The 27,629-nt window shown below is 46.0% G+C and overlaps 1 protein-coding gene, 1 long non-coding RNA gene and 1 pseudogene across 4 annotated transcripts; 2 read left to right on the top strand and 1 right to left on the bottom strand.

The window, feature by feature from the left end:
- Window positions 1-11,340: 11,340 nt before the first annotated feature.
- Window positions 11,341-16,531, top strand: LOC135527440 (hyaluronidase-1-like; annotated as a pseudogene).
- A 90-nt stretch (window positions 16,532-16,621) lies between these two features.
- LOC135528071 (BLOC-1-related complex subunit 6-like) lies at window positions 16,622-25,612 on the bottom strand. Of its 3 annotated transcripts, none has more exons than XM_064956844.1 (7): window positions 25,516-25,593; window positions 22,430-22,465; window positions 20,581-21,209; window positions 20,003-20,369; window positions 19,396-19,565; window positions 18,642-18,725; window positions 16,622-18,512 (listed from the first exon to the last, which is right to left on the bottom strand). In XM_064956844.1, exons 3-7 carry the CDS (start codon window positions 21,196-21,198, stop codon window positions 18,387-18,389), a joined length of 1,365 nt encoding a protein of 454 aa, XP_064812916.1. In that variant the 5' UTR covers window positions 21,199-21,209; window positions 22,430-22,465; window positions 25,516-25,593; the 3' UTR covers window positions 16,622-18,386. The 3 variants fall into 3 exon arrangements, with proteins under 3 accessions (XP_064812916.1, XP_064812917.1, XP_064812915.1); XM_064956845.1 differs by having other exon boundaries at window positions 22,430-22,462; window positions 25,516-25,592; XM_064956843.1 differs by lacking the exon at window positions 22,430-22,465 and having other exon boundaries at window positions 25,516-25,612.
- A 559-nt stretch (window positions 25,613-26,171) lies between these two features.
- On the top strand, window positions 26,172-27,578 carry LOC135527545 (uncharacterized). Its single transcript, XR_010453449.1, has 3 exons — window positions 26,172-26,348; window positions 26,542-26,661; window positions 27,253-27,578. It is a non-coding gene; the product is annotated as an uncharacterized LOC135527545 (long non-coding RNA).
- Window positions 27,579-27,629: the final 51 nt, after the last annotated feature.

A 27,629-nucleotide genomic window follows, 5' to 3' on the forward strand; every position in this document is an offset into this window, starting at 1 on the left:
TCGATGCAAGGACGTAATCCACCGTCTTTCTTGGCCACAAAGAAAAACCCTGCTCCCGCCGGGGAGGTGGATGGACGCATGAGGCCTGCTTCCAGAGCGTCCTTGATGTAGGTATCCATAGCAGCTCGTTCGGGTGGAGATAGGGAAAAGATCCGACCCCTGGGGGGCAAGTGCCCGGAAACAGGTCGATGGGACAATCGTAAGGTCTATGGGGTGGTAGCATGGTGGCCCTCTGTTTGCTAAACACCAGTTTGAGGTCATGGTAACACTCGGGAACTCGGGTCAGGTCGATGGATTCTAAAGACTCGGGAATAGAACTCGGGGAATTCTGGAAAATACAAGTAGCTTGGCACGTAGGACCCCACTGCTTGATAGTGCCCACAGACCAGTCGATGTGAGGGTTATGGCTGTGAAGCCAGGGGTATCCAAGGACGAGAGGGAACTCGGAACAGGAGATCAAATGAAAGTTCATCAATTCCTGGTGTTGTGAAACTGAAAGTCTCAAGGAGGTAGTGACATGAGTGACAAGTCCAGATCCCAAAGGGCTTCCATCCAATGTAGTAACCCTCATGGGGTCACTTAGAGGTTCAGAGGGAACGCCATTCTCCTTCGCCCAGACACCATCCATGAAGTTACCTGCGGCTCCAGAGTCTACCAAGGCTTGAAGGTGAAGCTTGTGGTTGTCCCAGGAGAGGGTGACTGGAATGAGCAGACGGGAGTTGGACGGATGGGAGGAGGTTATGTTTCCCGTTACAGTTCCCCCGGTCTGTACGGGACAGAGCGTTTCCCTGGAGCCCGGGACACGTGGAACGGAAATGGCCCGGTTTGCCGCAATATAGACAGCGTCGCTCCCTCATCCGGCGGTCTCTCTCAGCCTGGGAGATGCGTCCAATCTGCATGGGTACCGGTGGAGCCAGCGATGATAAAGGTGGGGACTCGGAGCTGGGACTGATAGGAGCTAGAGGTCTACGGTTGAGTTCTCTCTCTCTCAGACGCTGGTCAATGCGTGAGGCCAACTTGATCAGGGACTCGAGATTGTCCGGTGGTTCCCGAGTGGCCAGTTCATCTTGGATAGTGTCGGAAAGGCCTTTCAGAAAGCACACCGTGAGCGCCTCGTTGTTCCAGCCACTCGCTGCTGCCACCGTGCGGAACTGGATGGCATAGTCCGTCACGCTGCGCCAACCTTGATGGAGAGTCAGGAGCTGTTTGGCTGAGTCAGAACCACTGCTTGGGCCTTGAAACACTCGTTTGAATTCCTCAGCAAAGGCAGAGTAGCTGGCACAGCAGGAACTATGGGCATCCCACACAGCAGTAGCCCAGGCCAGGGCTTTTTCCGACAGCAGGGTGATGATATATGCGATCTTAGACCGGTCGGTGGGAAACGACGAGGGTTGCAGCTCAAAGGAGAGAGAACATTGAGTGAGAAAGCCTTTACAAGCACTTGGATCACCTGAGAACCGTTGGGGAGGTGGAAGACGAGGTTCAGCCAGGGGGTTAACTGCCATGGGTACGTGAACCTGAGGTACTGGGACGGAAACTGTTGCCGGGGTAAGTCGATCAGATATTTGCTTAATGGAAGTTAGCATCTCCGACAGAAGATGAGAATGTCTAGCCATTAAGGCCTCTTGCTGAACCAGGGCGGCTTCGTGGCGTTGGACAGTCTCCTGGTGGTGGGACAGCGTGGCAAAAAGGTCCTGGGAACTGGCTGCCTCTGGGTTCATTTTTGGCTCTGTGTTTCTGTCAGGACCCGGTTTCGAACCTGGGTCTCCGGAGTGAGAAACAGTCACTTAACCAACTGAGCCACGAATAGACAGCAGAACCCAGAAGATGAGGCAGACACAGCAGTACTTAAGACGGTGTATTTAATAAAGAAAAAAATCCTAAAAAACAAAAAAATGGCAAATCCAAAAGGTGGTAGGAAAAAACACAAAAAGACCTCAAAAGAAACTCACCAAAAATAAACAAAAACAAAAAACAGAATACCACAAGAACTTCACCCGGAATCGACAAGAGCACACAGAACACTAGGGCAGGGTGCTAACATACAAACACAGAGCACAGAACTGAGGGAAACAAAGGGTTTAAATACAATCAGGGGAAACGAGACACAGGTGCAAATAATAATGGGGATCAAGGGAAAAACATAGGGACAAAAAGCACAATGGGGACATCTACTGACAAAAACCCGGAACAACCCTGGCCAAATCCTGACACAAGGTTGTTAAAGACATGTTATAAAACAGGGTACAATGGGGTACAACACAGTTATTGAGGTGAGAGTCTCCACAGTATAACTGGTTTCCGTACTCAACTCAGGCAAATACAACAGAACGTTCACAAGACTTTTGAGAATGACATGATCTTATTCATTGAAAGAGAAAATGTGAGGACTTCGTCAATTTAGGCATTCACAACCGTGAAACTCTAGAGCGCTCCAACCAGGAAAAGACATGAACGAGGCTACCAATTAGCCTCCGATGTGGAGAGTGCTGAGACAGTATTGATCATGGGTTTGTAAATTAAACTTTAAACCGTCTTACAATACTCTTATAACTTCCACCACTTTACACACAATGCCACTTTCAGAGGAGATGAAGAATATAACAGGGATATATTGTATTTCAGTGTTGCCTGCCCAGTTGGATTCCGATTAGGATGGGATGGAGCAGGGATGGATGGTTGTCCAAGTCTCTCTCGACAGCAGTGCTGAGGCCAGCAGGCCTAAATAATTCACAGCCCAAGCAGCAATACCCACTTCTCTCTCTGTCAGTACTCAGTCCAGGAAAGTAAAGTCCATTAGAGTTGTTTCCGTGCAGCTAATTCTTTCTCTGATCACAGGCGGGATGGATGGTGAATTTAGTTCCTTTGTTTAAAATGAGACCACTGGGTGTTCCGCAGGGCCACTTCTGGGATGATTGCTTCGGTCTGAATAGAATATGTTTTCGTCATTAGGTGTTTGGCTTCAAAGGAGGTATGGATCACTCTGTTCAACTGGTCTGATAGCAAGTCCTGTAGTTTCTACGGATACTCACGGAGGGCGGGCTGATTAGGCCAGACAGCGTGTCACAGGGATCACCCAGTTGATTCTGAGAATCCAGCACATTCCTGTCCATTGACACAAACCTGACATTTCCTCATAAGTGTCTACAACATGTCCTATTGTACAGAAAACAGTTCAACAGTCCTTAGGATGAAATATGCCGCCTGTAGGTTCAAAACATGCCTGGGGTGAAATATCCACATTTCATGTTACAGCAAATACAGATTATACCCATTTTAAAGACATCAGAAGAGAAATTTCACAGTATGCTTCAAGTTCTCAACATGTCATGAGCCCTTCAGTCTGATACATTGTCCAGAAAACGTGTTTAAATGGCCTTGCGCTATTGATGGCATAGCCCGAACCCCCCCTCTTGTCCTGGAATTCACTTCCCTGGCACCTGAAAGACTAGCTAAAAATCCCCCGTAACACGTGAGTTGTAAAAGATGGTTGGCTGATTGGCCGAGAGTGTCTGTCTTTTGGCTTGTGATAGTGCTTGAGGAGGGCAAAAGTGTAAATCTTGGCCTAGAATGTGGTACATAGGGAATATTTGTTGTCCACCACCCACAAAGGTGGATGTGTGACTTCTCTCGTGGGTTCTTGTTACAACAACAGAAAAAATCTCAACAAAACTTTTGTTATGTCGTGATCATATGAGATAAATAAAGGATGATCGACACAACGAGTGAATACTTTTTTTATTCCTTGCTGGACTTCCGTACTTCTCTGATCCAGGGCCAGGGTTCTGGTCGAGAAGCACTGTTTCCACTGCTCCAGGGCCAGGGTTCTGGTCGAGAAGCACTGTTTCCACTGCTCCAGGGACAGGGTTCTGGTCGAGAAGTACTGTTTCCACTGCTCCAGGGCCAGGGTTCTGGTCGAGAAGCACTGTTTCCACTGCTCCAGGGCCAGGATTCTGGTCGAGAAGCACTGTTTCCACTGCTCCAGGGCCAGGGTTCTGGTCGAGAAGCACTGTTTCCACTGCTCCAGGGGCAAAGTTCTGGTCGAGAAGTACTGTTTCCACTGCTCCAGGGCCAGGGTTCTGGTCGAGAAGCACTGTTTCCACTGCTCCAGGGCCAGGGTTCTGGTCGAGAAGTACTGTTTCCACTGCTCCAGGGCCAGGGTTCTGGTCGAGAAGCACTGTTTCCACTGCTCCAAGGCCAGGGTTCTGGTCGAGAAGCAATGTTTCCACTGCTCCAGGGCCAGGGTTCTGGTCGAGAAGCACTGTTTCCACTGCTCCAGGGCCAGGGTTCTGGTCGAGAAGCACTGTTTCCACTGCTCCAGGACCAGGGTTCTGGTCGAGAAGCACTGTTTCCACTGCTCCAGGACCAGGGTTCTGGTCGAGAAGTACTGTTTCCACTGCTCCAGGGCCAGGGTTCTGGTCGAGAAGCACTGTTTCCACTGCTCCAGGGCCAGGGTTCTGGTCGAGAAGTACTGTTTCCACTGCTCCAGGGCCAGGGTTCTGGTCGAGAAGTACTGTTTCCACTGCTCCAAGGCACTGTTTCCACTGCTCCACAGGCCAGGGTTCTGGTCGAGAAGCACTGTTTCCACTGCTCCGGGGCCAGGGTTCTGGTCGAGAAGCACTGTTTCCACTGCTCCGGGGCCAGGGTTCTGGTCGAGAAGTACTGTTTCCACTGCTCCAGGGCCAGGGTTCTGGTCGAGAAGCACTGTTTCCACTGCTCCAGGGCCAGGGTTCTGGTCGAGAAGCACTGTTTCCACTGCTCCAGGGCCAGGGTTCTGGTCGAGAAGTACTGTTTCCACTGCTCCAGGGCCAGGGTTCTGGTCGAGAAGCACTGTTTCCACTGCTCCAGGGCCAGGGTTCTGGTCAAGAAGTCTTGTTTCCACTGCTCCAAGGCCAGGGTTCTGGTCGAGAAGTACTGTTTCCACTGCTCCAGGGCCAGGGTTCTGGTCGAGAAGTACTGTTTCCACTGCTCCAGGACCAGGGTTCTGGTCGAGAAGCACTGTTTCCACTGCTCCAGGGCCAGGGTTCTGGTCGAGAAGCACTGTTTCCACTGCTCTTACAGTTCAGGGTTCTGTTCGAGAATCACTGTTTCCACTGCTCCAGGGCCAGGGTTCTGGTCGAGAATCACTGTTTCCACTGCTCCTATAGTTCAGGTTTCTGGTCGAGAAGTACTGTTTCTACAGTCCAGGGTTCTGGTCGAGAAGCACTGTTTCCACTGCTCCTACAGTCCAGGGTTCTGGTCGAGAAGCACTGTTTCCACTGCTCCAGGGACAGGGTTCTGGTCGAGAAGCACTGTTTCCACTGCTCCTACAGTTAAGGGTTCTGGTCGAGAAGCACTGTTTCCACTGCTCCAGGGCCAGGGTTCTGGTCGAGGAGCACTGTTTCCACTGCTCCAGGGCCAGGGTTCTGGTCGCGAACCACTGTTTCCACTGGTCCAGGGTCAGGGTTCTGGTCGAGAAGCACTGTTTCCACTGCTCCAGGACCAGAGTTCTGGTCGAGAAATACTGTTTCCACTGCTCCTACAGTTCAGGGTTCTGGTCGAGAAGCACTGTTTCCACTGCACCAGGACCAGGGTTCTGGTCGAGAAGCACTGTTTCCACTGCTCCAGGGCCAGGGTTCTGGTCGAGAAGCACTGTTTCCACTGCTCCAGGGCCAGGGTTCTGGTCGAGAAGAACTGTTTCCACTGCTCCAGGGCCAGGGTTCTGGTCGAGAAGTACTGTTCCCACTGCTCCAGGGCCAGGGTTCTGGTCGAGAAGTACTGTTTCCACTGCTCCAGGGCCAGGGTTCTGGTCGAGAAGCACTGTTTCCACTGCTCCAGGGCCAGGGTTCTGGTCGAGAAGAACTGTTTCCACTGCTCCAGGGACAGGGTTCTGGTCGAGAAGCACTGTTTCCACTGCTCCAGGGCCAGGGTTCTGGTCGAGAAGCACTGTTTCCACTGCTCCAGGGCCAGGGTTCTGGTCGAGAAGCACTGTTTCCACTGCTCCAGGGCCAGGGTTCTGGTCGAGAAGTACTGTTTCCACTGCTCCAGGGCCAGGGTTCTGGTCGAGAAGCACTGTTTCCACTGCTCCAGGGCCAGGGTTCTGGTCGAGAAGCACTGTTTCCACTGCTCCAGGGCCAGGGTTCTGGTCGAGAAGTACTGTTTCCACTGCTCCAGGGCCAGGGTTCTGGTCGAGAAGTACTGTTTCCACTGCTCCAGGGCCAGGGTTCTGGTCGAGAAGCACTGTTTCCACTGCTCTTACAGTTCAGGGTTCTGTTCGAGAATCACTGTTTCCACTGCTCCAGGGACAGGGTTCTGGTCGAGAAGCACTGTTTCCACTGCTCCTACAGTTCAGGGTTCTGGTCGAGAAGCACTGTTTCCACTGCTCCAGGACCAGGGTTCTGGTCGAGAAGCACTGTTTCCACTGCTCCAGGGCCAGGGTTCTGGTCGAGAAGCACTGTTTCCACTGCTCTTACAGTTCAGGGTTCTGTTCGAGAATCACTGTTTCCACTGCTCCAGGGCCAGGGTTCTGGTCGAGAATCACTTTTTCCACTGCTCCTATAGTTCAGGTTTCTGGTCGAGAAGTACTGTTTCTACAGTCCAGGGTTCTGGTCGAGAAGCACTGTTTCCACTGCTCCTACAGTCCAGGGTTCTGGTCGAGAAGCACTGTTTCCACTGCTCCAGGGACAGGGTTCTGGTCGAGAAGCACTGTTTCCACTGCTCCTACAGTTCAGGGTTCTGGTCGAGAAGCACTGTTTCCACTGCTCCAGGGCCAAGGTTCTGGTCGCGAACCACTGTTTCCACTGCTCCAGGGTCAGGGTTCTGGTCGAGAAGCACTGTTTCCACTGCTCCAGGACCAGAGTTCTGGTCGAGAAATACTGTTTCCACTGCTCCTACAGTTCAGGGTTCTGGTCGAGAAGCACTGTTTCCACTGCTCCAGGACCAGGGTTCTGGTCGAGAAGCACTGTTTACACTGCTCCTACAATTCAGGGCTCTGGTCGAGAAGCACTGTTTCCACTGCTCCAGGGCCAGGGTTCTGATCTAGAAGTACTTTTTCCACTCTCCTACAGTTCAGGGTTCTGGTCGAGAAGCACTGTTTCCACTGCTCCAGGGCGAGGGTTTTGGTCGAGAAGCACTGTTTCCACTGCTCCTACAGTTCAGGGTTCTGGTCGAGAAGCACTGTTTCCACTGCTCCAGGGCCAGGGTTCTCATCGAGAAGCACTGTTTCCACTGCTCCGGGGCCAGTGTTCTCATCGAGAAGCACTGTTTCCACTGCTCCAGGGCCAGGGTTCTGATCTAGAAGTACTTTTTCCACTCTCCTACAGTTCAGGGTTCTGGTCGAGAAGCACTGTTTCCACTGCTCCAGGGCGAGGGTTTTGGTCGAGAAGCACTGTTTCCACTGCTCCAGGGCCAGGGTTCTCATCGAGAAGCACTGTTTCCACTGCTCCGGGGCCAGGGTTCTCATCGAGAAGCACTGTTTCCACTGCTCCAGCGCCAGGGTTCTGGTCGAGAAGCACTGTTTCCACTGCTCCAGGGCCAGGGTTCTTGTCGAGAAGCACTGTTTCCACTGCTCCAGGGCTAGGGTTCTGGTCGAGAAGCACTGTTTCCACTGCTCCTACAGTTCAGGGTTCTGGTCGAGAAGCACTGTTTCCACTGCTCCTGTGCCAGGGTTCTGGTCGAGAAGCACTGTTTACACTGCTCCTACAGTCCAGGGTTCTGGTCGAGAAGCACTGTTTCCACTGCTCCAGGGCCAGGGTTCTGGTCGAGAAGCACTGTTTCCACTGCTCCTACAGCTCAGGGTTCTGGTCGAGAAGCACTGTTTCCACTGCTCCTACAGTTTTGCTTGGGTACTGCAGTTTAACTGACACCCGGCCCAGAAAGACAGTTTCCATAGATGGCCACATAGAGATGTCAGATATGAAAATTCCTAATAAGATACTTTAGTCACCACTTTTGTGCACAAAACATCCATTCAATTATTCAAATAATTGTTGCTGAGGACTTTAATTTTTTCATCACTCAGAGTCAATGTCTACCATGTTTTTGGATGACGTGATGACGGCGTCTCTGCTCGCGCTGTTCCCTGTGCTAACTACAGGGTAATTACCCTGATTGAAATGACTGAGCCGCGAGTTGAGTACCAATCTCTCTTGCAAAGATTGCGTCATCACCCCCTTCACGAGTAAGACGACTGATTAAATACTTGACTAATCAGATGTTTTTTTTGTGTAAAACAATTGTAATGTTACATTTTTGTTTTTGTCACATTTCTGTTTTGATTTCGGCACAAATGAAAATGTGGCACTGTCTCGCCCAGGAATTGATGTTTCAGCGTTGTCGCAATGAAGAGTTCGGATTCAATTAGGCTTTCCACTAGTTACCAAAACCACAAAGTCGAAATTGACTATAGGCTTATTGTAAAATTGATTGAAAAACTAATTTTAACATTAATTTAAGGTTATGGTTAGGCAAAAAGTTAGCAGTGTGGTTAAGGTTAGAGTTAGATTTAAAATAACATTTAAAGAAGAGAGATTGTAGAAATGGGAACATTGTGGTGGTGGTAACTAGTGACTACCTTCGACTAGGGATGTGTGAATGTCACGACTTCCGCTGAAGTTGGCCCCTCTCCTTGTTCGGGCTGCGTATATCGGTCGAAGTCACCCACCTTCAAGCCATCGCCGATCCACTTTTAATTTTCCATTGGTTTTGTCTTGTCTTGTTTCGATTTATACTCCTATCAGCAACGTGTGAGGCTGAAATAGCCAGATCCACTAATTTGATGGGGTGTCCACATACTTTTGCATATATAGTATATATATTTAATTTAGTCTCTGAGTATAAAACGCACTACATGAGAGGAGTACAGTTTCAGCCGCAGGGCCGGAAGCGTCTGTTTTGACATGAGATGCTTTACTTGAGGGATACAACTGCAGAAAGCTTCTGGAGTTAAAGTCAAACCGACACCGTAACCAACCCATGAACCTGACCTCCCCCAATCACCAACCCAAGGTTGCTGAAGCTGTAAGTGTGAACAGAATATATTCTACAAAATATATATCCTATGAAACAGTGTAAAAGAGGGACCTACTCTCGTCTTATCTCTACCCAACCACCACCTTATACATACAACTTTAGAAGCAATGCATCCAACTGCGAGCCGTCCTGAAGGCGTGCCACCACCACCTGACCTAAAAACCTGCTGCCACCCAGCCAGCTGACCTGCGACCTGCCAGTACCCCAGTCAACCACCAGTGCTTTGCACACAGATCATTCAACACCACACCCACCTGTCCTGTAGGTCACCCAAACCACCTGATCTGTTTCCATGGTGATGGGCACCAGAGTGCAGGATTCATCTCAGATCCCTCATAATCTCAGGTCTTTCAACCGGCCAGGAATATCTTATCCGCCAATCCACACATGGGCGAATGGACACACGCAAACACACACACAGACACACACATAGAAAAGCAATCGTAGACATAAATATACAATGATCTCTATGATTGTAGCAGGGAAAACAAGCACTTTTACCACCACTATTGCTTAGTGATTCTCAAACCAACCTATATTACTTTTAGTACATATTTTAAATCACCATTAGGATTCTATGCTGATGTTCAGGCCCAAATAGACATATGAAACTGTAGAAAATATTGATAGATTGAAAACAAAATACAGAGCTGCTGACTAAGGAACATGGATACTGGGGAAAAGCATAGAGAAAGTAAGAAACATGAGGGAAATGAAAAAGACAAAAGTACAGACATATGTACGACACACTTCTTTCTGTCTTTTAGCTTTTCAGACAAATTCTAGGAAGGATGAGACATTGCCTCATTCAGTAAATTTGTCTTTTTCAATGATGGCAACATTTTCCAGTCCTCTTCCACATTAAAGTTCCACAGAAAGAGCAGGATACGTTTTTTAAAGAAATCCAAATAAAGATTATGTTGCCAAGTTTAGAGGTCGATTCTTAAGTTTAGAGTCTGATTCTTAAGTTTAGTGGGGGGATTTCTTAGGCTATGGCACTGTAGTATTTGTTGTACTTTTTCCAGACAGGGAGTGACTTGGATTAGAGTATACTGTATGAGTGCATGATTAAATGTGTCAAAAAGAGTAAAAAGTACAATATTTTGTTTAGGAATGTAGTAAAATAAAAGTTGTCAAAATATAAATAGTAAAGTAAATTACAGATACCCCAAAAAAACAACTTAAGTAATACTTTCAAATATTTTTACTTAAGTAATTTACCCCACTGTTTTCGATTGGGGGGGTCCCCTACTTTCCGCAGCTATGAGGCTACCTGCCACCCCACCAACAGCACAATGGGTTCTTGTCCATGATATCGGTTGACTGATTTCTTTGACTGATTTCTTAGACCGAGGTAGTTAATCCTTTAGGTTTGACATTGAATCCTACATGTTCACCTGCTTGGTGGTGTACCCTCCCCTTCACTCCTGATCAGTAAAACAAACAAAAGCAGATTACTGTTAAAAGATTAGAGCTTTACCCAAAATAGGACAGATTCTTAAAAATGTCCGGTATTATGGATTTACTGTCTTTCACAGGGCTATAACGGTAGTGATCAAAAATCATAGTGTAGTATAACAAAAAGCCTGTTGGTTTTTTGTAGTTGTCTTTGGCATGGCTCCCTCTGCTGCACTACTGAGTAGTATTCCTGAGCGGCATCTCTGGCCAATGTGGGCGGCACTAATGAATCAAATTAACTCTTGGTAATTAACTCTTGGTAATTGCCTTTCTGAGGCATCCTCTTCCTCTAGTCTACGTCTCATCTGCTGGTGCTGCCGCTGACACACACACACACCTCATCAATCATCTTTTCCTTTGTTGTTTCAGGCCTGTACTATTGGAGGCCCAAATAAGATTGCATAAGAATCTCGCCAGTCAATGAGAAAGGTTTAAATACTGACTGGTGGCGACATGGGGATGACTAGGAGCTCTATTCAATCCATATCGCGGAAGTTCAGCATTACAGCGTGATTGAAATGTAAAGGCAATGTTCCTGCGTTAGAGGAGACAGCATTCACAGTAAAATATGCCTATGTCGGCTCTTTACCCTAACGCTTCAGTGATACAGACTGAATAGAGCCCTAGGAGTGATTGGGGCAGCCTGGCAATGTCATTTGTTTGTTGACGTCAGGTTTTTGGTGATTAAATTGTTATTGTTGACTATCATTCAATGAATATACATGTCATTTGTTAACTTTACATACTGTAGCAATGTGTTGCCTCCACATGTTGACTGCTGAGGTGAGGGTCTTTCAGTGTTGTGTTCCCAGGGCTATGGTTGGTTGTGAGGACCTGGAACCGTGGTGAGACACAGAGGCAGCAGGCAGCTCCATGGCGTGGACTGAGCTCGTGGACCAGGCAGGGTTTAACACTGGGCCACACAGTGCCCTCCTACCAATCCTCCTCTTGATGTTCCTCACCTCCCGCTGCCTTGGTGGCCCCACAAAGCCTGCCCGCATCTCTCTGTCACCAGGGCAGCCTTTCATAGTACTATGGGGAGTAGCCAACAAGGCGGGTTCTGGACGTCCTGAGTTCTGAGGACACTCTGGGGAAGTACCCTTATTACACTGACCAAGACCAGCCTGTGAACGGAGGCCTTGCCCAACACCTCAGACTGGAAGGACACCTCCAGAATACACAGGAGGACCTCGCGGCCGCGCTACCCTCTCCGGGGTACCAGGGAATGGGGGTACTGGGTTGGGGACAGTTTTCCCAGCAGTGGGGAAGGAACCGTGAGAAACAGGGCATCTACCTGGAGCGCTCTACTGAGGACATTCTTTCCTAACTGGACCACAGAGGAGGTGGAGAAGTGGTCTCAGGTAAGATCCTCATCACGACAGTGCCAGTTTATAGTAATAGGATAAACAGATGTTATAGATGCTATTCACTATGCCAGTTGTCTCATAATAATGATGTCATCCCGTCCCTCAGGTGGACTTTGAGATGGCGGCCCAGTCCATCCTTATGGAGACACTGTAGGAGATGAGGCTCCGCCCCAAGGCTCTGTGGGGCGTGTCCTAGTACCCCAACTACTACAACTCTGGCCCACCCAGTCGATATCCAATTACACGGGCCGCTGTCCCGCTGCTGAAATGGCGTTGAACGACGTGCCGCTATTGCTATGGAAACGCTGCTCAGCCCTCTACCTTGCCCTTACGCTAGAGAAGCAGCAGGGCGGGATTTCAAGGGCCAGACTGTACACATCTAATCAGATCCGAGAGGCACTGAGAGTGACAGGCTTGGCTGAGACCGCCTACGACCTTCCTGTGTTCCTATTAGTCAATAGTGTCTATACGTCAACTAACTCTTTTCTGTATGAGGTGAGAGATAGTGCTGGGTGGAAGTGGATGTTACCATATTTTTGATAGTGGTTTCTCTGTCTGGTGGGTCTGTAACTAATGTGTGATGTTCCCTCAGGTGGACTTGGTCAACGGTATTGGTTAGAGTGCTGCAATGGGGGTAGCAGGGGTTATCCTCTGGGAGAACAATCCAGGTGTCTTCTCTACAAGGACCAGTGGCAATTTTAGCATGTAAATCTTGGTGGGGCAAAGAAATAACATGTGGGATGCATACCAGCAAAGCCACTACACAACACTAACCAATACATTAATAGCACTATAACGGTGACAAACAGTGCCTACATAAAGCTGTCCCAACAGCAGTTCCAACACCTTACCACTGCTACACCTGGCTATCAGTGGTGCCTTGTCTGGCAGCGAAACAGTTCATTCAGCCCCATTTACTGCCTTTTAGAAAAACATAGCTGATATGGCTGACTTGCTTAAAAAAAGTGGTTTCTACTGACAATTGAGATTTACAAACTATGGCATAAGGGAACGACAGGCTGATTAGAGGCAATCCGTAATTTCGATTAAGACAATGAGTGAACTAGGAAGGACGTCATCAATATCAACTATTTGTTCATCACTTTTGAAATATACAGCGACATAATTCAGAAGATGGGCCGTTATTACAGTGTTCTCCCTGTACACCAAGTCAGAACCGTAGGATAAATAAAGGGGGCATATAAGCAGACATTTCTCAAACACAGTTTATAGGCTACATGTGCACACCAAGTTAGAACAGTAGGTGAAGTTAAGAGGTGAAAATAGACCAAATTATTAGGGTGAGGCACATAGGCTACTAACAGCTAACTACACAACATACACTTAGTATTACTTTCTTAGCTACAGTATACATATCTCCCTGGCATATGACATCATTTATGCAGCAGCATACAATACATTTTTGGACTCACCTTGTTGTGCTGTGCTCACTTGAACAGGAAGGTAGCATGGCAGTCCTTCACGGGCAAATTTTGTCATCAAACTTTGCCATCGAAGTCTGGCATTCTCTGGATTTATGGTGCTTTCCAGACAACTGGGGGAAAAAAAAGGTTGAATCTTGATGATGTCAGTGATTTTCAGGTCGTAGCTCTAGAAAGAGGCCCGAGTACCCGGATTTACAATTCCGAGTTGGATGAAAGTTCAAAACGTATTTTCCCAGTCGTAGCTCGTTTTTTCCTGAGTTCCTAGTTGTCTTGAACTTACGAGTCAGATTTTGAGATTTTGCAGTTCCGACTTGTTATTTTGACCGCGGCACAAATCATGGTTAATTGACAGCATGGCCAATGTTGAATGTTTATCATTTTAAACTAGGAAAGGAGCCCCTTAATCTTAGACTTAGGACCACACATCCACTCCACTGAATAGCAGGCTAGTGATTGCTTTGCAAGCTTGTATTTAGCCACTGATTCCTTCCAAACCACTCATTGTTGAATTTGCTATTTCCAACTTGTTGTGTAATGTTTATGTCCAATGGCCAATGAGCATCGAGACATTTTATCTATAATTTCTCTTCATATGACAAGGATTAAAAAGGATTTGCCAGTAGATTGTCGACTTGCTTCACGATGATAACTGCTAGCTAAGATTTTGAAAGTATGATGTTGACAAGATCAGTCCAACCAAAGCTACTGTACATTGTCATGACTGTCCTGACCAGGTCAGGTTACAGGAGACCACAACCCTACAGATTATCTCTCAACCCCAACAGAGGAGAGATCTAGGGGTCTGAAGATGTGGGGGTTTTATGACCCCTCACGGCCCTGGTAAATCTCAGGCCACAGACAAATTCCTTTGTCCTGTTACTATGGAGAACCAGCCTTAGAACATTAAACATGAAATAAAGGGACTTTGGAACAATGGTTAATGTCAGCCACAATGGTGGTCATGACAATAGATGGAATATGAAAATGTATGTCATTTTTGTTTTGTTATTAAAGGTTAATAGATGACGTTATTACGAAAACATTGTAACATGAAGTTTTCCTAGTAGATGTTTGATGTTTATACATTGTACGTTGTATGGAAAATATCCAAAATCAAAGAGAATGTTTTGGGGAAGATGAAATGTTAAGTTAGTTGTCTAAAATTGGATTTGAATAAAATCTAGACCTTGCCTCATTAACTTGGTACTCCCAGTGAATTGCCCTAAAAGGCGGTTACGCCCACTCCTAACCCAAGGGTATAAAACCTGTGAGTATAGAATTTACTAGAAGACTACGTGACCCAAGCTGCAGCAAGGTCTAAAAAGTCAACGAACCCAGAATGCAACGCAAGTTTGAGGACAAAGAAATCCTTTTCTACCCAAGCTACAGATGAGTAGCTGTGTCTAAGTGGGTGAATTCAAGTCGAACCACCTAGTCTCCATCTCCCATCGAATTGTGGTATCTAAAGGGTTTCATTCCTATGCTGTGAACTCTGAGCTACAGAGCTGTCTGTCCTCAGAAGACCCCTTCCAGAGCAAAGGGTGAGGGAACAGACTCCTAAGCCAAAAAGGACACACATCGGGAGGACGCTCAGAGAGGTGCGCAGGAGTAGTGCGTCATTGAACAGCTGAAGGCCTACGCAGAGAATCCTCGGAGAGCATCCCCACGTAATTACATCATTATATTCTGACCCATAAGAGTGGCAGTTTGGGGCAAGGCTAGGGTTAGAATAGTGTAGCTGACAAATTCACCCAAATGTATATTTCACTTGTGTACTTTCTTTTTTCTCTCTCTTTTGAAATCCCCATTGTTGGTAACACGCGCCATAGTGTGTTGGCCCGTTGTACTAAGTTTTAATCAATAGCCTATAATGTGTTTTGTCTATGTGTATCTTTCATCATCATTTTAGCTTTTTAGTAAATAAATATTAAACTAAGATTGGTGTGGTACGAATTCATTGGTGAGACCCGGGTCCGTGCAGATTCACGGGCTATAAGACGTTCAGAACGAGATTGGTAGAAGCAACTGGTTAATTAGCGGCTGTTGTAAAATCGATATTCGGATATTTTTTGAGTTAATTTGGGAAATAGAAACTCAATAAAAACTAGTTTTCCCATGGTGCCCCAGGTTAATGAGTTAATAATTGCTTGATTCACTTATTCACGCAATTAGAAACTTCAAATCATTCGATGAATGACAATATATAACGTGATTTGACGTAAATCTATCTGTGGCCAATGACCTTGAGCCTTCTTGGATGGGCACTTCTAATGTATCTCAATGGCAGCACCCAAGGGGCTTGAATTTTCAATCTATACCCTTAGACTTGGCAGTGATGTAGTGTCCCCATGAGTGACAAAACACTGAATCAATCACGACGCAACGCTCCATATTTTCTGCTGGCTAGCCCCACCACCAAAGAAAGCACTGAGCTTAGATGAAACACCTGCATTTTGGAGCTGCCTTATTCAAGAAAACAAGAGAGACCATGATTGTAATGAGCTTTATAAACTCAATGATATATTTAATTTTTTTGACATGGTTTGCAAAATGATATGTGACATGTATTAATGTCAAAATAACATGCAAAACAGGCATTGCTAAAAATGTGGGGCTCTGCCCCACCTGCCCTGAATGACGGGTCGCTATTGACAAGGACTCAGATCTCTTAAATCTTCCATACATTGTCAGTCATACTAATGTAACTGTGTCTGAGGTTTGCGAATGACATTTCCCCTCTGTCTGTGTCTCCCCCCAGACAGCCTGCTCAGAGCTAGCCACATTCATGCTTGAGGTTCTGGGCCCGTATGCCATCAACGTGACCACAGCCGTTTCCCTATGCCATGGGGCGTGGCCACTGCATGCGCCACAAATACAAGAGCTCTGCCTACCTGCACCTGCCGCCCCCCAACTTTCTGATGACAGAGAGGAAGTTAGAGATGGTGCAGGTCACGGACCAGCTGGACCCTGGCAACCTGGAAGAGAGACTTAAAGTGCCAGTGTTATGAGTCCCTGGAGGGGCCAGTCACCGATGAGGTCCTCAAGGACAGGGCTGAGGTCGGGGCACAGAGTGCCCTTCCAGCCAGACTGAATCCCCCCGTATTGAGTGAGTTGAACCAGGGAACCAGCCCCACCCTCGCTCTCTTGAACCACAGTGGACCGTCACTGACTGCACCTCTCCTACCTCTACTGCTGGTATTAACCACAGCTTTAAGCCTTAGCCTGAACACAGACTTGTGCCTCAACTCCTGACTAACCTGCAGGACTATCAGGTCAGGCTAAAGACTGTCGCATTAGTGTGTAACAAAGGAGCATGGTACAAAAAAGATGTATTTCTAAAAATGAAATCTGAAAATTATACTTTTATTTTGGAAAGTGGATCCTTTTTTGGGGTCTGTGTTGTCTAAACAAACAAATACAGTTTTTATTCATAGGATGCGGTGAACATTGCCATACTTTCTTGTCTCGTCGACAGTTGTGTGTGTTCACTTCATAACAGGGCAGTACTGGATGTTTCTGGGGCGGTAGGTAGCCTAGCGGTTAAGAGCATTTGGCTAGTAACTGAAACGTCGCTAGTTCAAATCCCCAAGCAGACTAGATGAAAAGTTTCTCACTGTGCCCTTGAGCAAGGCACTTAACCCTACTTGCTCTGGATAAGAGTATCTGCTAAATCATAAAAATGTACTAATTTTTGTTAATCTGCACACTTTTCTTCTCTCTATTCCTTACATGTGAATGGCTTTGTTGTAATATGGTTCCCAAGTTGGTTTCCTCAAACACACATTCTACAACATGTTTCTGAAGTCATATCAACTGAGATGATTTCACCATTACCTTTGTGTTCTTACTGGTCATGCTACTGTGATTACAATAAATCATGCCTTTCTGTGGAAATGTACTAATATGTTATATAAAATGTATTGGATGCAATCTAGATGTCCTGTATCTATGCACTCATGTCATCACAACCAAACAAGGAACAAAAACAGACAGCTACTCTTTGCAGCTCATGTAAATTTGTTATTTTTCTTAAAATATACACTTAGGACAAAAATCATTTTTTTTTGTTACAGAAAGATATGCACAAAGGTGCTTCTGATTGTACAGAGATATTATTAAGAGCAGTTAGAGGAGGCCATCCCTCTCTCCCCAGACAAACATGCGTCCCCCCCAAAGTCTATAGTCCTACAGCCCATCCCCTTTTATATCTAGTGTGCGGGTGCTGCCTTATCTAAGTGGGTCTTCAGCAGGTCTGACGACATCTGGTAACATACAAGTCCTGTAAGGGCATGTTACATGTAACGGCTGTCCAGAACCTATGATCATGGCAACACAATTTAAGCCAAATAGACATGTTAGAAATTGAGACAGGCCTACCTACCAGCCAGCCTGTGACGTGACAAAAGGTACCACAGTCTCCTAAAGCACAACAATTTATCCAGGTAACACAGAGGAGAGCTTTACAGGGAATGGCTTTTGGTTGGTAACAGCCTGATAACTAACAGGTATATAACATGGAGGGACTGCCCTTTATACAATATAATATGTACCCCCACACCTTCAGCTGTCTCATGTCACTATTAACACCTGCCACAGGCAGTTTCAGGAACCGGCCTAAGAAATGACTAACATCTAAATCTTATCACAACCGTTCCTAAAGCTCATGCTCCATACAAATCAGACCTTATTCAGCACATGCTTCATAAACAACAGGCCCTTCCCGACAATACAGAGAAAGAAAACTGAGAAATAATAGAAGTAAAACATTAAATAATAGATACACAATGAGTAATGATAACTTGAGGGAGAGAGTGCCACCGTGTGGGCAGCAGCAGTTAGTGCAATCTGAACCAAGTGGGTCGGACGGGAATACATTAAGAAAAGCATCAAGTGTTCCGTTTCCTTCAAGTTCTGTCAGGTGGAGGGCTCCTAGCCGAGCGAGGATCTCAGGGGCGGGGCGTCTCCATGGGGAGGAGTGAGGGTTAATGTAGATCACCCATGAAGCTGGCATGATTAGTAGCAGTGATTCCAGGGGGGTCATTAGGTTAACAAAGTGTCTGCAGTGGACGAGGGTCTCTGGGGGAGAGGGGTCTCCAGGGTGGAGGGGCTACTTGCAAATAGCTTCCAGGGCATCCAGGGTGCGCTTGATGTCCCGGATCTGGGCAGCCAGGGTGTGGATCGGCTGCATGGAACGATCAAGCTCCTCACAGCGCGCCATCAGCGTGTACATTCCCTATGAACACACACGATTGAATACATGGAGGAAGTGAGCACACATCATGTACTTATGACACAACAAGCATCCATGTTTGCCATTGATCATAATTTCTCTCATGTCTAGCCAAGCTCGCTCTTCTCTCACCTTTATGCTCATGTCAACAGACTCCCCCAGGCTGTCCACTGAGTCTCTGTAGGTTTGGATGTATCCCACACTCAGTGCTGTCATCTGGACACACACAGATAAAGATATACACTGAGTGTACAAACATTAGGAACTCCTTCCTAACATTGAGTTGCACCCCCTTTTAACCTCAGAACAGCCTCAATTCGTAAGGGCATGGACTCTACAACGTGTCGAAGGCGTTCTACTGGGATGCTGGCCCATGTTGGGATGCTGGCCCACGTTGACTCCAATGCTTCCCACAGTTGTCAGTTGACCATTCTTGAAACACACTGGAAACTGTGGAGTTTGCAAAACCCAGCAATGTTTGCACTTCTTAACACATTCAAACCAGTGCACCAGGCACTTAATACCAAAGACACTTCAATTGTTTGTGTTTCCCATTCAACCTCTGAATGGCACACATACACAATCCATGTCTCAAGGGTTAAAATGATTTTAAAAAATCATTCTTTAACCTGTCTCCTCCCCTTCATCTACACTGATTGAAGTAGATTTAACAGGTGATATTAATAAGGGATCATAGCTTTTCACCTGGATTCACCCGTCTGATGGAAAGCAGGTGTTCTTAATGTTTTGTAAACTCAGCGATTAATATAGCAGACCCTTAATATCAGCAACTTACAATATGCAATGTATATCAGGGCAGGACTAAAAGGATAGTTGAACGCAGATCAAAATGGTCCATGTTTGTAAACAAACGGAGCTCACGTACGTTCTGGATGGTTCCGTTGAGGCTGCGCATCATCAGCTCTACACTGTGGGCAACATCCTGAGTGTGTCTCTGTAGGTCCACCAGGACAGCAGGGTCGATGGGGGGGATGTCTGCCGGCTGCCGCAACGACGACCCCCGACCCCTGCTACTGATGGAACCCGAGCAGTCCGCTGGACACAGAAAGAGAGAGACAGAAACACACACAGGAAATTACTACCTTATCTCGACAGTCTACAAAGCAAACCAAATCAGCCTCCCTCATCCAAGCAGTGCTAGGACACTCATCCGTCCTCCCACCCTTCCTGAGGGTGCTAATCTAATCACAAGAGGAAAGGGGAAGAATTTATTTGATTTGGAACTCGGCCTTCAACTGCAGCTTCTAACACTGACGCATCACTGAAATCATAACAGAAAAAGCAGTTTGTGAATAAGCATTTCACTGATCACCAGGGTCATATTCAGGTAAACCGTAGCAAAATGTTTTGCAACAGAAAACAAGTGTATCTTACTGGACAAGTTCAGGTGATCTCTCCCTGTTTTTGTCAGTTTGGTGCCTAATGAATACAACCCAGGTGAATAACCATCCGTCCTCCGGTGTTATACTCACAGTCACAGTCACAGTCCAGGCTGGGCTTGGAGCTCATCTTGATCTTCTGCTCCAGGTTGCGGCAGATGAAGTGGGTCAGGTCCCCGTCGTGGCTGACTGTTCCCTCAAGCTCCAGAGCAGAGGAGATGGTGGCCCTGCGGCCCTCTGGTTGGCCCCCCCGGCTGCCACCCCCTCCCCCGCACGCCTGGCTGATCTCATCCAGACTCTTGCTGTCCTGCATGCCCCGGACGATGCGCTCCCGTTCGGGGACGTTCCGCACATGCACCTGGGCCATGACGTGGGGCGGGCAGGGGCTGCTGTCTGATGAATTCCTCTTGGCTGGGGCAGAGCTTGAGCTGGGAGCTGCTGCTGAGGGCTCCTCTGTAAGCTGAGAGGAAGAAGCAGTCTTACATACCGGTACCAGACGTATGAACACACATGTATTATCCTTACTATTGCAGGTGGTCAAAAAATTCATACAAAAACAAAACATTTCCACATTACAATGGTTAAAGTACTATTTTCTATTCTTGAGCTGTTGGCTCTGGCACTTCAACGATTATGTACAGGGGCAGTAGCGGTCAATATGGCAGACTCACCTGAGCTGAGACTTCCGCCTGGGTGTTTCCTGAATGCTGCTCCTCGCTCTCCTCCTCTGTTTCTACAGAACAACAGTTACAAGGCTCTGTGTGTTCTGTCTCTGACGGAAGTGTGTCTGCACTGGGAGTGTCCCTCTGTGGGGCTGTGTCTTTGGATGGAATGCTTGTTGCAGTGGCAGTATGCTGTGAGTCTCTAGACAGAACATAATTCAGGGGCTCATCTGTTTGGAGGGGTCCAGTGAGGGACATGTCTTGAGGGGCCGCGTGTGGGTGTGTGTCTGCCGCGCATGTGGCAGTGGGGCGGGAGGGCTGTGATAGGAGCGTGTCTGTGTGTTGTTTGTCCGAATGGGATATGTAGTTGTGAGGAGTGTCTATGGGGTCTTCTTGTACATGGCATGCTCTCTCTCCATCCACACAGTTCTCAGTCTCTTCAGGGGTCCCATCGAGGGATCCGTGCCCAGGCCTTGGCACCCTGCCCCCAAACTTCAGGAGCTGCGAGGAGGTAGTAGGGGAGTAGATGTGCGGGCCATTCTCACTGCAGGATCCCGGGGAGTCTGGTGTATCCACCCCATTGGCTGCTTCCGGCACATATGTGTCAATCACAGGGAAGAGGCTCATCCCTCCACCTGCTGCATTCAATATGTTAGTTAACAGACACGCTCTCCTACTCCCTATGCATACAACTATAAACAACTGGGTTGGATTCAACAAATCATTGCACATCAACTTGCCCACCTAGGGCTCTAGCTTCTCTTTGTAATTGGGGCTTGCTTGCTTTCAAGGGACGGTGGGAGAAAGACTTTAGCATTGTGTGTAATATGTTTTCTATTAATCTCTTGATAACAGCCAAACGTCCCAACAAACTGGCTTAGTTGCGTCGAGGCAACTTCTAGTACCGGTAGCCAGCATACATTGGAAGACCCACCAAAATAAAACTGTCAACAACACTACTTTGCAGCTCAACACAATCCAATAAATAGAGGTTGACCGATTATGATTTTTCAACGTCGATACCGATTATTGGAGGACCAAAAAAGCCGATACCAATTAAATTGGTCGATTAAAAAAAAAAAATATTTGTAATAATGACAATTACAACACTTATTTTAACATAATATAATACAGCAATAAAAATCCATTTAGCCTCAGATAAATAATGAAACATGTTCAATTTGATTTAAATTATGCAAAAACAAAGTGTTGGAGAAGTAAAAGTGCAATATGTGCCATGTAAAAAAGCTAACGTTTGAGTTCCTTGCTTAGAACATGAGAGCATATGAAAGTTGGTGGTTCCTTTTAACATGAGACTTCAACATTCCAAGGTAAGAGGTTTTAGGTTGTAGTTAATATAGTATTTATAGGACTATTTCATATACCTTGACTATTGGATGTTGTTATAGGCACTATAGTATTGCCAGTGTAACAGTAGATCTTCCGTCCCTCTATAATTACGGAAAATTCTGGCAAATTAGTTCGCAATGAGCCAGGCTGCCCAAACTGTTGCATATACCCTGACTATGCGTGCAATGAACGCAAGAGAAAAGACACAATTTCACCTGGTTAATATTACCTGCTAACCTGGATTTCTTTTAGCTAATTATGCAGGTTTAAAAATATATACTTCTGTGTATTGATTGGAAGAAAGGCAGTGGTGTTTATGGTTAGGTACAGTCGTCCAACGATTGCGCTTTTTTCGCAAATGCGCTTTTGTTAAATCATCCCCCAGCGTTGCATCGATTATATGCAACGCGGGACACGCTAGATAAACAAGTAATATCATCAACCTAGTTGATTATGATTGATTGATTGTTTTTTTATAAGATAAGTTTAATGCTAGCTAGCAACTTACCTTGCCTTCTACTGCATTCAAGTAACAGGCAGGCTCCTCGTGGAGTGCAATGAGAGGCAGGTGGTTAGAGCATTGGAGTAGTTAACTTTAAGGTTGCAAGATTGGATCCCTCGAGCTGACAAGGTGAAAATCTGTCGTTCTGCCCCTGAACAAGGCAGTTAACCCACCATTCCTAGGCAGTCATTGAAAATAAGAATGTGTTCTTAACTGACTTGCCTAGTTAAATAAAAGGTTAAAAATATATATATTTTTTAATTGGCGCCCGCCCCCCCCCAAAAAAACGTGGAAATCGGCCCTTCCGATTAATCGGTTGACCTCTACCAATAAACACATGAAAACTAAAATATAACCAAGGTTGAGTGAGTACAATACGAGTTAAGAATATCTTTGGCCAACAACTGCTAACGTTAGCTAACTTACCTCATAAAAACACAGGTTGCTAACGAGCTGGATGTCAGTTTGCCAGAAGACACCAACTCTACCGTTACACTTGTTTACACTGAGCTGCACTGGGGTCAGAACGCAATCATGGTTACATTAAGACAGCATTGAGCTGGTACGAGATATGGGTCAGAAAACGTATTTCAATTCAGGGACTCCACTGTACCTTTATCCACAATGCTCCATTGAGAAGATCGAAGGCTACTGCTAGTTTTCCCGGAAAACTGCCCTTTTCGTCCTCAACCACAGCAGTCATTATGGAATGGCACGTTGTGTTGAACAACAAAAGGAGCTGACACTGCCATTCCGTGGTTGAGCAAGCATGGAGAGTACGGAGATAGCCCAAAAGTCTGGCTGAGGAACAGATGGGTTTTGGAAAAACGCTCTCAGTGTGTGGTCTGAAAGCAATACAGAGGAAGAAGGCACTGCAATAGCGTGGTTAACGAACAGACGTCATTATGGACAGCGAGGAAGAAAAAGAAGAGCGGAGTGCAGAGGGAAGATGCGTTTCAGGAAGAATGGCGCCAAGTACAAACCGCACTGTGTATTCTTTGATACACTATACAATACCAGCTTTGCACACTCTTGGCATTCTCTCAACTAGCTTTGTGAGGTGGTCACCTGGAATGCATTTCAATTAATAGGTGTGCCTTGTTAAAAGTTATGTTGTGGAATTTCTTTCTTTCTTAATGCATTTGAGCCAATCAGTTGTTCTGACAAGGTAGGGGTGGTATACAGAAAATGGCATTATTTAGTAAAATACCAAGTCCATATTATGGCAAGATCAGCTCAAATAAGCAAAGAGAAACAACAGTCCATCAAGACTTTAAGACATGAAGGTCTTTACCTGACAGTCACGTTAGGATGTGAGAGCTTTTGTGCCGAACCCATTATGGTGTTTTAGATATCAAGCTTATGGTCATATTGCAGCAGTGTGTAGGAGGGAGATCCCCAGATGTGAGAAGTGTGCAGGAGCACATGACACAAACGAATGTGTTGTATCAGTGGAAAAACTGTATGTCAATTGTGGGGGTGCCCATGTTGCTGGGGATCAGAAGTTACCGGTGCGAGAGAGACAGGTTGAGGTTGCCAGGTCAGTGTCGAACAGAAGGTGCAGTATGCTGAGGCAGTGAAAACAGTAGAGGATTATGGGTCAAGGGTGAGCAGTAGAGCTAGGCCAATACAGAGTGATATGCATTTGTGCTTCATAAGGTTGGCATCTTAGCGTTCATTGCCATGGTTATCAACTGTACCGCAGAAACAGAACGTCATTTATAGAAAACAGATGTGGTGGCATCTGCAGGGAAGTACTTGGGTGTTTGAGTTTTACTGCAGAAGAGTTGAGGTGTGTTGAACAAAAAAGAGTCAAATGTTATTGGTCACTTACACAAATGTTATCACAGCTCTAACAGTGCAGTAATACCGAACAATACACAAAAATCCCCAAAATAAAATAAATATTAAAAAGAGAAATGTCAGTCCGGAATATAAATATATATGTTGGTGTGTAAAGACCAGGGATGGGCAACTTTGATGCGGTGTGCCAAAAAATAATCACAACTCATGAGGGGCCGCAGTGTTTTAATTACGTGCAATTCTACTCATTTTGCCATGCGGCGGAGACAAATCCTTGCAGTTTTTAATATGATATCTGAGTGAGACTGACTAACAAAATCAATGAGGGCCCCCTTAGGCTCAAATTCAACATACAAGTTTAGATAGCTTGCTGCTAGATTAACTTACCAATAGAAACATTTAGCTGACATGGGCTAATTGGTGACCATCAGTGACTGATATAACAAGAGAAAACTGTTGATGCACAACCAGATTTCAAAATTGCACCTTGTGTATTCTACCTCGCAACAGTAAGTTGCCAATTGGACAGTATATGAATAGAAAATGTTTGTACAGCAGTAGTTATATAGGATGAGCCTTGACCATAATGCAATACACACACACGAAGTGGGTAAAACAGTATGTAAACATTATTAAAAAGTGATCAGTGTTCAATGACTATGTACATAGAGCAGCAGTGTCCTAAGGTGCAGGGTTGAGTACTGGGTGGTAGCCCTCTAGTAACAGTGGCTAAGTTCAGGGCAGGATAATGTAACCTTGATTGCATTCTAAGCTTTGTGTATACAAGCTTAATGGTAGAGTAGTATCTCCTGCTAAAATGTCACCATGATTGCGTTCCAACCCCAGTGCAGCTCAGTGTAAACAAGAGTTACGGTAGGGCCGGTATCTTCAGGTAAGCTGTCAGTGTGATTAGCTAACGTTACGGCTAGTAAGCTAACGTTTAATCAGCTCGCAACAGGATGCTGTAAAACATTGAGCAATACGAACTATTAGACTAATGATGTAAAAATCATAAAGAATGGGTACAACATCCAAGTTGACATATTGCTTTCATCAGCCATAAACGAACAGTTTACTCATCAGTCAGATGACGTTAGCTAACTAGCTAGCTGTCGATGCTAGCAGCCAGGCCTCGGAGTTTTATCTTGTTTTCAGTTCCCTTGCTACTCCGTGTCTGTCAACAGTAACCATCACCCGGAAATGTGTGGGAAAACTTATTTCTACGACTAACTTTAAGGAAATTCAAATATCTGCATGTTTTTAGCGTAATCAAATAAATAAACACTTACCAGTGTAATGCTTTCCAAGAGATCTAGTCAACCATGAAATTTAGTCCAGTCCGCTCTGTATATTTATCCCTACAACCTGCAGTAGAGAACGCAATAGTTCCGCATAATCATAGAACAACTAGTAGGCCTGGCTCACCACAGTAAATGTCTGACATGTTGATTAAATGCAGTAGTAAGTATGTGATGTTTCATGAATATAATAAAACCCATAATAATTGTAATTTCTGAATAATTTCAGAATGAAGTTGTATTAAATGAAATTTAATCAAACACAGTAAATCATATCTGTGTATCACAGGAGGCTTCTGAGGGGGGAACAGCTTACAATAATGGCCCAAACGGCGCAAATGGAATGGCATCAAACACATAGAAACCAAGTGTGTGATGTATTTGATACCATTCCACTGATTCCGCTCCAGCCATTAACACGAGCCTGTTCTCCCCAATTAATTTGCCACCAACCTCCTGTGGTGTACTTATGAGCTTTGCCTCCGGTGCCTTCATCTTTTTGCTCCCAGGTCAGGGCGAGGGGACACGGACGTAAAGTCTATACTGTTACACATGCAGTTATCTTTCTTCCCCACAGAGGGAGACAGAGACCATTTTGCCCATCACTTCTGATGTCACCGAGCTACAGTATTTGCCACATGGCCATGAATGTGTAAGCTGTGCTGAGAGAGCCCCACCCATGCGCCTCTCTGCCACAATCTTGTGATGTTCAAGATGGCAGAGGCAGAGCAGATACAGAACACAGACTATCCCTGGGGATATATGTCTTCACAGCTATAACCCTAACCTACAAGGGCTAACTCACAGTGCTCAAGGACTCTGAGGTAATTCTTCACACAAAAATAATGACTTTTTTATAGTGTCACAATACATTCGCTTGTGCTCAAATAGTGAGTCAACAGCCAACATTGTCAATTGTACGTTCATCTGTTTATTTGTTTTATAGGACACCGGTATCTAGGGAAACACACACAATATACAAACCCTATGTTTAAACGCTATCTCACCACCATTTAGATGAAGCCTCAGTTGGACGTGAGGAGACCTAAAGGCCCTGAGCCATGTGGTGTCCTGTGTGGGAACAGCTTACAGACCACAAACGTGACAGAGAGCAGGTTCAACCACATCTGAACCATGGTGATTGAGATCCGCCCAAACATAACCATGACCATCCCAACAACACAATGCACTGAAAATGTTTTAATGTGTGGTTTCCTTTATTCAGTTCAGACCTAATGGGATATCTTGTTTGTAAGACCCACTTTGCTATTTCATTATTTATGTACTCATGTTATACACTGAGTGCACAAAACATTAGGAACGTTCTATGACAGACTGACCAGGTGAAAGTTATCATCCCTTACTCATGTCACCCGATAAATACATTTAAATCCGTGTAGATGAAGGGGAGGAGGCAGGTTAAAGAAGGATTTTTAAGTCCTGAGACATGGATTGTTTATGTGTGCTGTTCAGAGGGTGAATTGGCAAGACTAAATATTTAAGTGCCTTTGAACAGAGTATGGTGGTAGGTGCCAGGCGCACCGGTATGAGTGTTACACCCTGATCAGTTTCACCTGTCCTCGTTATTGTCTCCACCCCTTCCAGATGTTGCTTGTTTTCCCCAGTGTATTTATCCCTGTGTTTCCTGTCTCTCTGTGCCAGTTTGTCTTGTATGTTTCCAAGTCAACCAGTGTTTTTCCCATGCTTTTTGCATTTTCCTTTTTCTAGTCCTCCCGGTTTTGACCCTTGCCTGTTTCTGGACCTTGTACCCGCCTGCCTGACCAGTCTGCCTGCCTTGACCACGAGCCTGTCTGCCACTCTGTACCTCCTGGACTCTGATCTGGTTTTGACCTTTTTGCCTGTCCACAACCATTATCTTGTCCACCTCTTTGGATTAATAAACATTGTAAGACTCCAACCATCTGCCTCCTGTGTCTGCACCTGGGTCTTGCCTTGTGACATGATATTGAGTGTCAAGAACTGAAACGCAGCTGGGTTTTTAGCCCTCAACATTTTCCCGTGTGTATCAAGAATGGTCCACCACCTAAAGAACATCCAGCCAACTTGATACAACCGTGGGAAGCACTGTGGAACACTTTCAACAC

Source organism: Oncorhynchus masou, chromosome 33 (assembly GCF_036934945.1).
Source record: "Oncorhynchus masou masou isolate Uvic2021 chromosome 33, UVic_Omas_1.1, whole genome shotgun sequence".
Taxonomy (NCBI): Eukaryota; Metazoa; Chordata; class Actinopteri; order Salmoniformes; family Salmonidae; genus Oncorhynchus; species Oncorhynchus masou.

Excerpts from the sequence above, each read along its gene's own strand:
- LOC135528071 (XM_064956843.1), bottom strand. The coding sequence starts at position 21,198 with ATGAGCCTCTTCCCTGTGATTGACACATATGTGCCGGAAGCAGCCAAT. Across the intron at positions 18,726-19,395 it reads TCAACGGAACCATCCAGAAC|ATGACAGCACTGAGTGTGGG; the intron begins GTACGTGAGCTC and ends GTGTGTGTCCAG. Across the intron at positions 18,513-18,641 it reads CTGTTGACATGAGCATAAAG|GGAATGTACACGCTGATGGC; the intron begins GTGAGAGAAGAG and ends GTGTGTTCATAG.